This window comes from Ursus arctos, unplaced genomic scaffold, assembly GCF_023065955.2.
Source record: "Ursus arctos isolate Adak ecotype North America unplaced genomic scaffold, UrsArc2.0 scaffold_25, whole genome shotgun sequence".
In the NCBI taxonomy this organism is placed as follows: domain Eukaryota; kingdom Metazoa; phylum Chordata; class Mammalia; order Carnivora; family Ursidae; genus Ursus; species Ursus arctos.
The window spans coordinates 25,975,446-25,990,395 of NW_026622930.1; the positions used below are offsets into that span (position 1 = coordinate 25,975,446).

At 40.8% G+C, this 14,950-nt stretch overlaps 1 protein-coding gene across 2 annotated transcripts; it reads left to right on the forward strand.

Annotated features, from left to right (window-relative positions):
- The first annotated feature begins 17 nt into the window (after nucleotides 1–17).
- ACYP1 (acylphosphatase 1) lies at nucleotides 18–13,242 on the forward strand. 2 transcript variants are annotated; one of them, XM_026519484.4, is made up of 3 exons: nucleotides 18–302; nucleotides 6,083–6,180; nucleotides 12,830–13,242. In XM_026519484.4, the coding sequence occupies exons 1-3, from the start codon at nucleotides 140–142 to the stop codon at nucleotides 13,043–13,045; spliced, it is 477 nt and encodes a 158-aa protein (XP_026375269.1). In that variant the 5' UTR covers nucleotides 18–139; the 3' UTR covers nucleotides 13,046–13,242. The 2 variants fall into 2 exon arrangements, with proteins under 2 accessions (XP_026375269.1, XP_026375270.2); XM_026519485.4 differs by lacking the exon at nucleotides 18–302 and adding an exon at nucleotides 5,465–5,665.
- Nucleotides 13,243–14,950: the final 1,708 nt, after the last annotated feature.

Here is a 14,950-nt window from a genome sequence, read left to right on the forward strand (position 1 = left end):
TGTGGTCGGTTTGAGTGTCACTTGACCCCGTGTCCCGCCAACTCTGCAGCTCGGTCCCGCCCTGCCCTTGGGGAACGGGAGAGGGGGCGGGAGAGGCTTTCTGGGGCTCCATCAAAGAACTTGTATTTTTCTGACAACGATGCTTCCAGACACTGGGGTGTGCCCTTCTCTGGCAAAAGACGGAGCCCCTAGAAGTGCCTTGGAGTCGTCCTGCCGCAGGATTCCGGTGTCCGCCCACTTGGCGGGAGTGGGCCTGCTGATAGCCTTTCTTAGCACGCTCGGCTGCTTTGTACGGGCCCCAGGTATGGCTGTCCCTCCGTGCTTTCCCTAGCCAGTGGTCTGGAGCTTGCGGGCAAATGTGAGCAACTTGGCTAGGTTTCGCTACTCAGTATCTTTCAGAGGTAGTTTCTGTAGCCAATCTAATTATTTTGATATAATGTTTTACTCTCACGTGATAACTCTGGCCGTCTCTTCGTGGGGCCCAAGAGTGACTCAGCCAAGTGTAATGATAATAAAGTTAACTACCAGATTGAAAATAATCCGTATAACCTGGTTTTCAACACTAAGTAATATTCTATAACTTGTTAACATTAGAAGAGAGTTTATTTGTCTTCATCTTTAGTTCATTTGTGTAAGCTGTTTGGAACAGGCAGTTTACTTTTTTTCTGTAACTACTCAGAAGATTCATGCACATGGGAAAAATAAGTGGACAGCAGTAGTCAGTGTTAATGCTTCAACATGTCATTATTACAGTTTTACATGTTACCGAGAAATTCCTTGGTGGGCCCTCCAGGGCAGCCCTTTGATTCCTTGTTTTCTTTCCTACCGCCTTCTCTGTATATGCAGTTTCAGACATTTCCCGCTACTCGCAAGGTCCTAATTATCTCAGCATCTGGCCTGCCTGTCACCAACTCCTGCAGCTCCCCTCCAATCTGGCTGAATTTCCCAGAATGCCTCCCTCCACCTTGAATTCCTTCCCTCTTGTGTCTGGGGAAAAAGAATCTTTCTCTTTCCGTGAGTTTTGTTGAATTAGTCCCTTTCCATACCCTCCAGGAATTGACTCCATCTCTTTATTCCTCCATCTTGTTCACGTCAAGTTGTATCTATCCACACACGCCTTCTCTTTGGTTTTAAAATATGTTTAACTTTCCCCTGCAAAACAAACTTAGTTCCCATGACCTGCTGCCTCTCATCTTAGGGTCCCATTTATTTCTCCTCTTCTCCACAAGCCTTCTTAATAGACAGCTGCACATTTGCGGTCCCCATTCTCTCATCTGTTCCTCAGTGTCCAGTCACTGTGGTCTGGCTTCCACCTTTTCCATTTTATTTAACTGCACGGCTGTTGGTGACTCCCCAGTGGCCAAAGACAAGAGCTGCTATTTCTTTAGCCTACTCATTTGCCATCATTGATTGTTCACTCCCTTGGAACTCTCTTCTCACTTGCTCCTGTGCCTTCTTGGTTTCTTCTTTCACGTTTTTGCTCCATCTTCTTCCATCTTCTTCCAGGTCTCAGGCATTATGTCTTTTCCTCACCTGCCCACCAAATTTAGATGTTCTTCAAAGCCCTCTTACTTCTCATATACACACAGTCCCAGACATTCTCTTCCTTAATGATTTCAACCAAATGCTGAAGTTTCAGGTCTCTCCCATGTTTAAATGATACTCAGCTTAGGGCTCTCTCCTTAGTTACAGACTCAGATTTCTCGCTGCCCATTTAGCACCCCCACGTGAACGTTCCTCAGGAACCTCAAACTCAATATGACAGAAAACAAACTCACGATCATCTCCCCATTTCCCCATCTACATGTCCAGTGTTCTCTCTCTCTCTCTTTTTTTTAAAGGTATTTATTTATTTATTTATTTATTTATTTATTTGAGAGAGAGAGAGAGCACAAGTGGGCAGAGGGGCAGAGGCAGAGAGAGAAACAGACTCCCCCTGCCCAACCAACTGAGCCACCCAGGTGCCCCTTGTCCAGTGTTCTCTTTCGTGCTGAAAGCATCAGTCATTTTGCAGTCCTCCCTCTGTCACCCCTTCTGTCTCATTAGTCAGCAGGCTCTGTTTAATGTACTTTGCAATGTCTCATATATGACTGTTCCTTTGCATTTCTACTGCCCTTGGTGAGTTCGTCTTCACTTTTCTTTTCGGACAGCATCACTCTCCTAACTGCTATTCTTGCCTTCAACATCTGCTCCCCAAGCTCATTTTTTAAGCTGCTGCCAGAGTAATTATCTTAAATACCTCTGACCCCATCCTTCTCCTACGCAGTGGCTTCTTCTTTACCTATTCCTTCTTTACTTTTACCTTTCAAGTTGAAACATAATTTACCATGGTATTTCAATCTGCCAGGTTAGGTCCAGCCTACCTTTCCAGCCCTGCCTCCGCAGAGTCTAGCCCAGTGGATATCAACCCTAGCTGAGCTTTGGGACTCCCTGGAAAGCAATTTCTGGGGGTGAGACCTGGGTATTGGTATTTTTAAAAGCTTCCCCCAGTGTCCTAATGTGCAGCCAGGTTTGAGAAACCCTGGTCTAGCCACACCTGACTACTTGCACTTCTTCTCTCTTCCTTCCTTCCTTCCTTCCTTCCTTCCTTCCTTCCTTCCTTCCTTCCTTCCTTCCTTCCCTCCCTCCCTCCCTCCTTCCTTCCTCTCTCCCTCCCTCCCTCCCTCCTTCCTTCCTTCCTCCTTTCTTTTTTTTTAAATTAATTAATTTATTTGACAGAGAGAGAGAGACAGCCAGTGAGAGAGGGAACACAAGCAGGGGGAGCAGGAGAGGAAGAAGCAGGCTCCCAGTGGAGCAGGGAACCCGACGCGGGGCTCGATCCCAGGACCCTGGGATCTCGCCCTGGGCCGAAGGCAGATGCTTAACGACTGAGCCACCCAGGTGCCCCAACCTTTTTTCTTTTTTCTTTTCTTTTCTTTTCTTTCTCTTTTTTTTCTTTCACTTTCTTATCTCAGTGTATTACCTTGCCCCAAGCTCCATGCACTGGGAGGTGGTGGAGCATAACATTTATGGGAGTGGGTTCTGTACGCAGACTGCTTGGAAATAAATCCCAGCTCCATCACTTACTGGTTGTGGTTGTGTAACCTGGATCATGTGCTGCTTCCTCCAAGAACACTTTCCCAATCTTCTCAGTCAGAATGAATCTTTTTGCTCCTTTGTGCTCTCAAGTATTTTGTGTTCTTGTTGTCGGACAGGGCTGAGTCATGGTGAGCTCTTAATGGATGTTCATGGGATTGACTAACATGTTGTGCATTTTATTATCATTATGTGCATGCATATTTGTCCCTTATACTAAATAAAAAACTCTTTGAGGACAAAGATTATATCATTCATCTTTGTATAGCCTACAGTGTCCCAAATGTAGTAGACAATAGTTTTTTTTAATTCTATCGAGAAACTCGTTTTTTCAAAATGAATCTTAGGGGCACCTGGGTGGCACAGTCAGATGGGTGTCTGACTCTTGGTTTCAGCTCAGGTCGTGATTTCAGGGTCATGAGATGGAGCCTGCTTCAGATTCTCTCTCCCTCTCCCTTCGCCCCTCCTGCTAGTGCTCTCTCTCTGAAATAAATCTTTAAAATAGAGATAAGGGACTCTTGATTTCAGTTCAGGTCAGGATCTCGGGGTTGTGAGATCGGCGCCTTTTCAGGCTCTGTGCAGGGCGTGGAGCCTGCTTAAGATTTGCTCTCTCCCTCTGCTCACCTCCCTCTCTTAAAAAAATTTAAAAATAAATAAATAAAATGAATTTTAGAGAGGGCTCCTGGGTGGCTCAGTCAGTTAAGCATCTGCCTTTGGCTCAGGTCATGATCTCAGGGTCCTGGCTTTGAGTCCTGCATCAGGCTCCCTGCTCAGTGGGGAGTCTGCTTCCCCCTCTCCCTTTACCCCTCCCCCTGCTCATGCTCTCTCTCTCTCTCACACACACACACTTTCTCTCTCAAATAAAAAAATCTTTAAAAGAAATGAATTTTGGAGAAAGAAATAACATCAGCCAGGCACTCTGTTTAGCCATGCTTTTCAAATATGGCCAAGCATAACATTCAGTCCAACTTCCCACCCCCTCCGCCCCCACTCCAGCGCTGATTCTTCAGGACCTGGATCCTCACTTTTCAGTGGGGGAACAAGGGAAATGATTAATCTCTATGGCTTCCATTGCAAATCCATCTCACCTCACGAAGTCTGCCCCCTGGAATATTCACATATGAAGTCTTATGTTATGAGGGGTGGGTGCATACAAGCAGTTCGGAGAAGAACACTAAATACTACAGTTTTCCTTCATACGTTCTTAGTCACAAGAGTGGCTGGATTCAAATGCCTGCGGAGTGACTGTACTTTGAACGATCATCAGCCACAACTCCTTTGACAATTCCGTTTTCTCAAAAGAAATTCATGCATTTTGGTCATTTGGCTTCGATTGATTGATTCAATTGTGACTCTGGAGCCATGGGTTATTTTGCATGTGCTTGTGATCGATTGATTTAGATAAGCATTATTTAGAGTTTTCTTAGTAAGGTAGGGCAGCTTCCAGAAACATAGAAGAAGGAATAACTTCTCTGGGACCTCCTATTCACTTTTCTCCCTTGCTACCAATTCTAGACTGGGGCATGGCCCCAAATTTGAGAACTGAAAGAAAAAGTCAGGGCAGAAAGGTACAGGCCTACCTCAGACACATGGTGGGCTCTGTTCCAATTCCTGCAATAAAGTGAATATTGCAATAAAGTGAGTCAAATAGAAATATAACTTTTATACGCACTGGTTTCCGCATGCACTATATTGTAATCTGTTAAGTATGCCTTTGTGTTATGTCTTTAAAAGGTACATACCTTTTATATATCTATAAATGTGCATACCTTAATTTAAAAAATACTTTGTTAAAAAAGGCTAACCTATCATCTGAGCATTCAGTGAGTTGCAATCTGACCATTTTCACCATAACAAATATAATAATGATGAAAAAGTTGGAAATACTGTGAGAATTACCAAAGTGCAACTCAGAGACTCAAAATGAGCAAATGCTATTGTAAAAAATGGTGGTTAGACTTAATCAATGCAGGTTTACAAACCTTCAGTTTGTAAAAACATGTAGTATCTGTGAAGTGCAGTAAACTGCAGTAAGACAAGATATGCCTGTATGGGTCCTATTCAACTTATTTGTTTATGTATTTAATGTTTATGGTCTATCTCCCATCTCCAGAATTTAAGTTCCTCCAGGCCAGTGATCCTTTTTGTCCAGTAATGTAGGTCAACCACCTAGAACTGTGCCTGGCATACAGAAGGCTTTAAGTAAATATTTATTGAGTGATTGAATTTATTTCAAGTCCTTCTTCATCTACGCCTTTCTCCCCACGAAAACAAAAATGAGAAAAAATGTGCTTAGTAACAGAGATGGGGTGAGGCCCGGGTCTGTAGAATCAGAGCTGACACTCTGGACAGATCCCCAACCCGGGACTTGGTACTTCTCTCAGACAACCGCCTTGAAAATCCCACCCTCTGGGCGGGCTCTGGGCCGAGCGCACCATTTCTGATTGGTCGGCGGAAGTGATGGGCATGAGAGACAGCGAAGGAGGAGCCGTTCTCTGGGCTTCCGGGCGCCGAGGTTACCGGGCTGTGGGAACCGTTGGCGTGCTGGTCGCCGGTGTAGTCCCAGGAGCCCGACAGAAGGACGAGGAGGGTGAGCCTCGGATAGGGCCCCGTAGCTTGTCCATAGTTTGATACCCCTAAAATGTTAGTAGAAGGGGATTCTGGTGGCCAGTAGAAGCTGGGTCCCTGGGAAGAGGAAGGGATGGAGAGGAAGCCCGACATGGGATGAGTAGGGAGGCAATTGGTTTAAGCAGGTAATTGCCCCAAACGGGGCCTCTGTGGGTACTTGCGACCCGAAGCTCCTTGGCTCAGGTGTGTTCCTGTTACTTCGCACACCCGCTTGCACATATCCGCTTGCTTGCTCTGGCGTTGGAGGACGGTAATGTCAGGGAGAGGTCGCAGTAGTTACAGATGGAGAAGTGCGGGTCTGGCCCTTTTTTCCTCGGGATTTGGCGTCCTGGAATAGGATAACGAGCCTTTACTTTTCTGCTTTTCTGGTCTCTGACAGGTGTGGGCATGAACATGGCAGAAGGGGACACCCTGATATCAGTGGATTATGAAATTTTTGGGAAGGTCCAAGGGGTGTTTTTCCGCAAGTACACTCAGGTATGTGGCCTACAGGCTTTGGGGACATGCGTAGGTTACGGGTAGGGGAACAAGAGACAGTGTACCTGACGAATAAATGTGCATTGGGAGAAGCCGGCTTTTTGGTAGCTGCGTGGTGGTTTGTAGCGCAATGGAAATGAAAATGCTTTGCAGTGGATGAAAGACAATGTAAATGGCAGAATCATGTACTGTTATTATCATTCTTTTCTGACAGTGGTATCTAGACGCATATTAATGAGCTTCTCTCTTCCAAAGGGGAATTGAGGACTTCCCCAGTTCTCCCTGTTGTGGCCTCATCAGCCAGATCACAATTCTTGTAGGAAAGCTAATGTTGATCAGACAGCTTTTAAAGATTTTATTTATTTACTTGAGAGAGAGCACGTGTGGGAGGGAGAGGTCCAGAAGGAGAGGGAGAAGCAGACTCCCTGCTGAGCAGAGAGCCCGACCAGGATCCCAGGACCCTGGGACCATGACCTGAGCCGAGGGCAGACGCTTAACCAACTGAGCCACCCAGGTGTCCCGATCAGATGTCATTTAGATGAACTCAAGATATTTATGAAACTTTTTTCCTATACAGACCTACCAATGATAAACTTTAAGTTATAAATTAGGTACAGTAAGAGATTAACAACAATACCTAATAATAAACTAGAAATATTATAGTATTTTGTAATAAAAGTTATATAAATGTGATCCTTCTTTCTCTAAAATATTGTACTAATACTCACCCTTCTTGTGATGATGTGAGATGATAAAATGCCTATGTGTTGAGATGAACTGAGGTGAATGATGAGGGCATTGTGACACAGCATCGGGCTACTATTGACCTTCTAATGACTCTTCAGAAGGATGATCATCTTCTGAACTGAAGTTGACTGAAGGTAACTGAAACCATGGAAAGTTAAACCCCAGATGAAGAGGGGCTACTGTACTTTATTCCTTTTTATGGCTGAATAATATTTCACTACATGGGTATACCACAGTTTATATACCCATTCATCAATCAGTGGACATCTAGGTTGTTTCCACTTTCAGGCCATTATGAATAATGATGCTGTGAACATTTATGTATTTGTTTTTATGTAAACATTGTTTTCAATTCCGTTGGGTGTATATACCTAAGAGTAGATTTCTGGGTCGCCTGGTAAGTCTGTGTATAACTTTTTGAGGAACTACCAAACTATTTCCAAAGCAGCTGTACCGTTTATATCCCCACTAATAATGTATGAGAATTTCAATTTCTCCAGCTCCTTGTCAAAATTGTTATTGTCTATCTTTTTTATTAGAGCCATTCTAGTGAGTATGAAGTGGTATGTCATTGTGGTTTTTTGCTGTTTTATTTCATTTTAAGGTATTAATGAATTTTAAGATTGAAGTCATACAAAGCGTGTTCTCTCACCACAATGGAACTAAGTTACAAATCAATAACAGAAAGACAACTAGAAAATCTCAAATATCTGGAAACTGTGTAAAATACTTTCTTAAAAAATTGTGGTAAAATATACATAAGGAAAAATTTATCATTTAATCATTTTTAAGTGTACAATTCAGTGACTCTAAGAACCATCACTACCATCCCTAGAACCCTATCATCTTGCAAAATGAAACTCTGTATCCATTAAACAATAACTCCTAATTCCCTCATTCCCTACCTAGCTCCTGGTAATCACAATTCTACTTTCTGTTTCTATGAGTTTGACTACTCTAGGTACCTCATATAAGTGAAATCATACAGTATTTGTCCTTTTGTGACTGGTTTATTTCACTAGCATGTGTCTGATTTTCCTTCCTTTTCAAGGCTGAATAATATTCCAGTGTATGTAATATACTTGGTGTATGTATGTGATTTTGTTTGCCTTCTCCTAATAGTTAATGATGTTGGATAATCTTTTCATGCACTTATTGGCACATGAAAGAAAATATAGTGTATCTTTTTTGGAGAAATGTCTATTTAATCCTTTGCTATGAGTTATGTCTTCTTATTGTTGAAGTGTAAGGATTTTTATATATCCAGGATACTAGTCCCTTATTACTTAAATGATTTGCATATATTTCTCCTATTCTGCGGGTTTTCTTTTTACTTTTTTTTTTTTACAGATTTTATTTATTTATTTGAAAGAGAGCACAAGCAGAGGGAGCAGCAAGCAGAGGGAGAGGGAGAAGAAGAAGAAGCTCATGACCTGAGCTGAACTGAGCCACCCAGGCGCCCCTTGTTTTTACTTTCTTGATGAAAACTTCGAAGCACAAACGTTTTTAATACTGATGAAGTCTAATTTATTTTTTCTTTTGTTGCTTGTGCTTTAGTGTTGTATCTAAGGAACCTTTGCCCAATCCAAGGTCATGAAGGTTTATGCCTATAGTTTCTTCTAAGGGTTTTATCACTTAAGCTCTTAGCTTTAGATGTTTTATCCAGTTAGAGTTAATTTTTTATGTTGTGTGAGGTGGGTAGATTTTATTGTGTGTGGAGATCCAGCTGTCCCAGGCTCATTTGTTAAAAAGACTATTACTTTCCCCATTGAATTGTCATGCACCCTTGTCAAAAATCAATTGGCTGTAAATGTAAGGTTTATTTCTGGATTCCAGTTCTAGTCCATTGATCTATCCTTTTTTTTTTTTTTTTAAATATTTTATTTATTTATTTGAGAGAGAGAGTGAGAGCACGAGAGGGGATAGGGTCAGAGGGAGAAGCAGACTCACCACTGAGCAGGGAGCCCGATGTGGGACTTGATCTGGGAACTCCAGGATCATGACCTGAGCCGAAGGCAGTCCCTTAACCTACTGAGCCACCCAGGCGCCCCCATTGACCTATGCCAATACCATGCTGTGTTAATTATCATAGCTTTGAAGTAAATTTTGAGATTGGGTTGTGTGAGTCCTTCAACTTTGTTCTTCCTTTTCAAGATTATTTTTAACTATTCTGGGTCCCTTATGTTTCCATGAGAATTTTACCATCAGTTTGTCAGTTTCTGCAAAGAAGGCAGCTTTGATAGAGATTGCTTAAAATCTGTAGATCAATTTAGGAAGTATTATTATCTTAACAATATTGTCTTCCATTTCATGAACATACAATGCCTTCCCATTTATTCACATCTTCTTTAATTTCTTTCAACAATATTTTACAGTTGTCCAAATGTCTCATACTTCTTTTGTTAAATTTAGTCCTAAGAAATTTATTATGTTCAATATTATTTATAAATGAAATTGTTGATTGTTCATTGCCAGTTTATAGAAATACAATTGATTTTTGCATATTTATTTTGTATCCTGCAATCTTGTGAACTCGTTTATTAGTCCTAATTTGGGCGTGTGTTTGTGTTTATCCCTTAAGATTTTTCTGTAAATGAGATATGTCATCTGTGAGTAAAGGTAGTTTTACTTCTTCCTTTCTACTTTGAATGCCTTTTATTTCTTTTTCCCTGCCCTGGCTAGAACCTCCAGATGTGGCAAAAGCCACTTGTCTTTTTTAATTTTTTGACGATTTTATTTATTTATTTGACAGAGAGAGAGAGAGAGAGAGCACAGTATAGGCAGAGTGGCAGGCAGAGGGAGAGGGAGAAACAGGCTCCCTGCTGAGCAGAGAGCCCGATGCTGGGACCATGACCTGATCCAAAGGTAGACAATCAACTGAGCCACCCAGTTGCGCCAAGAGCCACTTGTCTTGTTCCTGATCATAGGGAGAAAGTGTTCAGTATTTTACCATTAGGTATGATATTAGCTGTGGGTTTTTCACAGGTGCCTTTTTTATCAGGTTGAGTATGTTCCCTTCCATTCCTAGTTTGAGTGTTAGAGTTTGTCAAATGTTTTTTTTTTGTTGTTCAATCTATGAGTTGATCGTCTATTTTCATCTGTTTTCTGTTGTACTTATTAATACAGTTTGTTATATTGTTTTGTTTATTAATATTGTGTTTTGATTAATATGATTTTTAAACTATGGTGTCTTGACTTTTCTATGTTGAACCAACCTTGCATTCCTAGGATAAATCCCAATTTTTCATGGTATGCCATCCTTTTTACAGGTTGCTGGATTTGATTTTCTCATATTTTGTTGAGTTTTGTAGCAATATTCACAAGTGATACTAGTTTATAGTTTTCTTTTCTTGTGATGTCTTTGCCTGGCTTTGATATGAGGGTAATACTGGCTTAATAGAATGATTTGGGAAGAGTTTTCTTCTGTTTTTTTGGGAGCATTCATGAAGGATTGGTGTAAGAGTCTTCTTTAAACATTTGGTATAATTCACCTGTGAAGTCATCTAGTCCTGGGCTTTTCTTTGTGGGAAGTTTTAAATTTCTAATTCAATCTCTTTACTTGTCATAGGTCTTTTAAGATTGCCTATTTCTTCTTGAGTCAGTTTTATTTTTTTTTTTTTTAAGATTTTATTTATTTATTTGTCAGAGAGAGAGAGTGCACAAGCAGAGGAAGCAGGAGGCAGAGGGAGAAGCAAGCTACCCACTGAGCAAGGAGCCCGATGTGGAACTTGAACCCAGGACTCTGGGATCATGACCTGAGCTGAAGGCAGACGCTTAACCGGCTGAGCCACCCAGGCGTCCTTGAGTCAGTTTTAATAGTTTGAGTCTTTTTTAGGGATCTTCCCTTTTCATCTAAGTTCTCTAATTTGTTGTTCTCTAAGTTCTCTACCATTGTTTATGGCATTTCCCTATAATCCTTTTTATTTTGTAAGGTTGGTGGTACTGTCTCCTCTTTAATTACTGATTTTAGTAATTGAGGCTTCTCTCTTTTTTCTTTATCGGTCTAGCTAAAGTTTTGGCAATTTGGTTGATCTTTTTAAAGAACCAACTTTTGGTTTCATTGATTTTTCTCTCTTTTTTTTTCTCATCTTTATTTTATTAACTCCTACTCTAATCTTTATTATTTTTATCTTTCTGCTGGTTTTGAGTTTGGCTTGATCTTTTTCTAGTTTCCTAAGTTGGAAGTCTAGGTTATTCATCTGAAGGGACTTTCTTTTTAGATTGAAACTGGTGTTGGTGATTATATTCCTTAAAATAATTTTTCCAGAATATGGTTATGAGGAAGACTTAGCTTTTTGGAATTTTTGTAGGAACAAACACTATTTGCTTATTTAGATAGATATTCAAAATGGAGCATGAGTCAGCAACGTTATGCTATCATTTAAAAATAAGAACAGAATCAAATGCACAAACCTACAGGAAATTCCCATTCTCATCACCAGTCAAATTTGGGAGTGCTTTTTTCACTCTTAGAAGTTCAGATAAATCACATTGCAATTTAAAAATTTGACTTTATGAACTCCTGCTCAAAACTCAATACAATCATTATTATAGCTAGTTACCAAATAAGGTAACTTTGAAGAGCTGGGAGTAGCCAAATCTCTTAATTTGAAGCAGAGGAGAGCAATTGTTATACAAAGTGAATTGGATGTAGTCTTCCTTAAAATCCATTCTCCGCATCCTTTCTTTATGCCCCCATCTTTGGCACTTAATGCGCACCGTAGGTATCTTCTATTTTTCTTCCTTCCTTAATTTCCTTTGTACCCCTTGAATTGTTTTTTGACTGCAGTCTCTTTTGTTCATTATACAAACATGCCTTTGCTTTGAACATAACTGATTTGATAGATACTTTAGTTTCTCATCAAACATGGTTTTGCTGTGCATAACATTTTCTTTGGCCAAATGCAGCGATTTCCCATATTTACTAGGTCACTCCTCTGGCATTTGGGCATGCAGTCATGGTAACTCCCATTTTCTTTTGTAACCCAATTCCTTCCATTTAGGTAGGTTACTTAAATGATAACTTTTCTCATATTTCTGCTTGCCAATTAAAAAAAATTACCTCTAAACATTGCTATCTTTCCCAATTTTTCAGTCATTCCACAGTTTCATGACTTAAAGGACATTGGAAAGGCGAAGGGAAAAGCAACTGCAATGATTAGATGGTCTTCATAAACTTATTCAACTTTAAAGGTGTGATTATTTAGACAGAAGAGAATAAAGTCAAGTAAAAACCTAATCGTTATGTGGTCTCATGGAACTTTGATGTTCAGAGGCTGACCACTACATGCTTTTTCCTTCTCTAGGAAGAGGACAGAAAGTGGGCTTTGGATGCCACATAAAGACCTTGGGTTAGACAATTTTTCTGAAGTGAGAACAAAGGAATGAGTTGCCCAGGAAATAATGATCTTTAAAGATACAATGGACACTCGTTCATCTGGATTTGTTTAGGTGTGGTCCTGGCTGAAGACAAAGAGAAGGATCAGATAACTTCATGCTTTTTCTATTTAATATACCTACTAGATTCTTGATTAGGAGAAGGGAAAATGAGCAGGATACAGCCCAGTATCCTAACAACAATCAGCCTTCGGGAATCATTTTAAAAGCATCTGATTTGCTTTAGTACTTAAGTCTTTAGTACTTAAGCAAACGGACTATGTAATGAAAATTTCTAGTGCCGAGGTTTTATAGGGTAGAAGAAGCAAATGGAGTCAAATGGCCAACACTTCATGTTAAGGTCAGAGAGAGTCTCCTTGCTGTAGTTCGGTTTTGACTGTTCTGGACAACATCAAATTAGTTTCAGTGGCTTGATTCTAGGCCAAGATTCTGGCAACAGATTGTAGCCTCAGTGTTTTGTTCAATCTCACTGGATTTTTCTCTCTTACATTTTTCTTTCCCTTAGGCTGAGGGTAAAAAGCTGGGATTGGTTGGCTGGGTCCAGAACACTGACCAGGGCACAGTGCAAGGACAATTGCAAGGTCCCATCTCCAAAGTGCATCATATGCAGGAATGGCTTGAGACAAAAGGAAGTCCCAAATCACACATCGACAGAGCAAACTTCAGGAATGAGAAAGTCATCGTAAAGTTGGATTACTCAGATTTCCAGATTGTGAAATAATGGCCTGAATTTAAATTTTCTAAGATAAACTCACCGGTTTTGTTTTTGTTGTTAATATAGAACTACTCTGTGTTCAGCATTAGAATTGGTCAGTAACTTAGTATCAGATATTTGAATATTACTGTATATTATATGTATGATAGAAAGATGACAAACTCTACACAATTCTAAATAAATAAAAATACATTAGAACCTTCTGTATAGGGTACTGTCTTTATCTTTGCTGAACTTCTTTGGGGCAAAATAAGAGGTATTTATTCAGTAAACATCTGTGGGAAGAGAATTTTGACGTAATTTAAAAAGAGCTGAAAGAAAAAGCAGTTACTTTGAATCACTTTTTTAAAAGATTTTATTTATTTATTTGACAGGGCGAGAGAACACAAGAGGGGGAGCGGCAGGCAGAGGGAGAGGGAACACAAGCAGGGGGAATGGGCAAGGGAGAAGGACTCTCCGCTGAGCAAGGAGCCCGATGCGGGACTCCATCCCAGGACCCTGGGATCATGACCTGTGCCAAAGGCAGACACTGAACCAACTGAGCCACCCAGGTGCCCCGAATCACTTTTTTTTTTTTTTTAAGATTTTATTTATTTATTCGAGCAGAGATAGAGACAGCCAGTGAGAGAGGGAACACAAGCAGGGGGAGTGGGAGAGGAAGAAGCAGGCTCATAGCGGAAGAGCCTGATGTGGGGCTCGATCCCACAACGCCAGGATCACGCCCTGAGCTGAAGGCAGACGATTAACCGCTGTGCCACCCAGGCGCCCCTCCCCAAATCACTTTTTAAAATGGTTTCCATGAAGTTTTCTTCAGGAAATTGTACACCTAATAATAACAAATACCACAATTTCGATTTGTTAGCTGTTCAAATGACATTTTGGACTAATTACTTTTACTCTCCTGGAGTTCCTGCTGTCATTCCTTTCCTCTGGGCAAGGATTTCATATAAAGCTATGTTATGGGCTAAATTACATCACACACCCCAGCCCACCCCCAATTCACATGTTGAAGTCTTAACACTTAGTACCTCAGAATGTGACTGTCTGGAGATACAGCCTTTAAAGAGGTAATTAAGGTTAAATGAGGTCTTTAGAGTGGGTCCCAATCCAATATGCCCCAGTGTCCTTAAAAAAAGAAGAAATTGGACACAGACATGTATGTGCACAGAGGAAAGAACAGGTAAAGGCAGAGGGAGAAGACAGCCATCTACAAGCCACGAAGAGAGGTCTCAGAAAAAACTTGTCAACATCTTGACCTCAGACTTCTACCCTCCAGAACTGGGACAAAATAAATTTCTACTGTTTAAGCCACTCAGCCTGGTATTTTGTTACGGCAGCCCTACAAGCAATAATCAGGATTTTGCTTCATCAGCCCTTCACGTTTCCCAATTTGGCTTGGGCAGCCATTAAACAGGTATATAACAAATGCTTGCCGAATTTAGCAAGTTCGTCGTAAATTACAATTTTTGAAAATAGGTTTCAATGAAAATGAGACAGCAAAAACTGAGGATTGGTTAATAACTTCCCAAACACCTATTCTCACAGTATTCTCACAGTTCTCATTCAGTTAGAAAAGGAGCTGTGGTGGCATTAGGAACACATCAAAAAAGTAAATGAAAGGAGTCTTGGTGTCCTTACCTGTAAATTAAGAGGGTCGGACTAGTTTCTCAGTCTTTTTCCACCTATGAAATGCTATAACTGTAAGATGGAGGGCTGTGGATTTATTCATCCATCGAGTGCCTAACAGGACAGGCACTGAAAAGTAAACAAAATAGATAAACTCCCTACCTTCAAATAGTTTACATTCTAGTGAGAAAAGATCTAACAAAACACAAATAAGATACATTGAATTAAATGGTTGCTAGGACGCGCGAAGGAGGTTGGGGGAAAGGAAAACGAGAAAAAAGTGAA

Coding starts and splice junctions, on each gene's coding strand:
- ACYP1 (XM_026519484.4), top strand. CDS start 140: ATGCTTCCAGACACTGGGGTGTGCCCTTCTCTGGCAAAAGACGGAGCC. Junction 303..6,082: donor CTGCTTTGTACGGGCCCCAG/GTATGGCTGTCC, acceptor GGTCTCTGACAG/GTGTGGGCATGAACATGGCA. Junction 6,181..12,829: donor TTTTCCGCAAGTACACTCAG/GTATGTGGCCTA, acceptor TCTTTCCCTTAG/GCTGAGGGTAAAAAGCTGGG.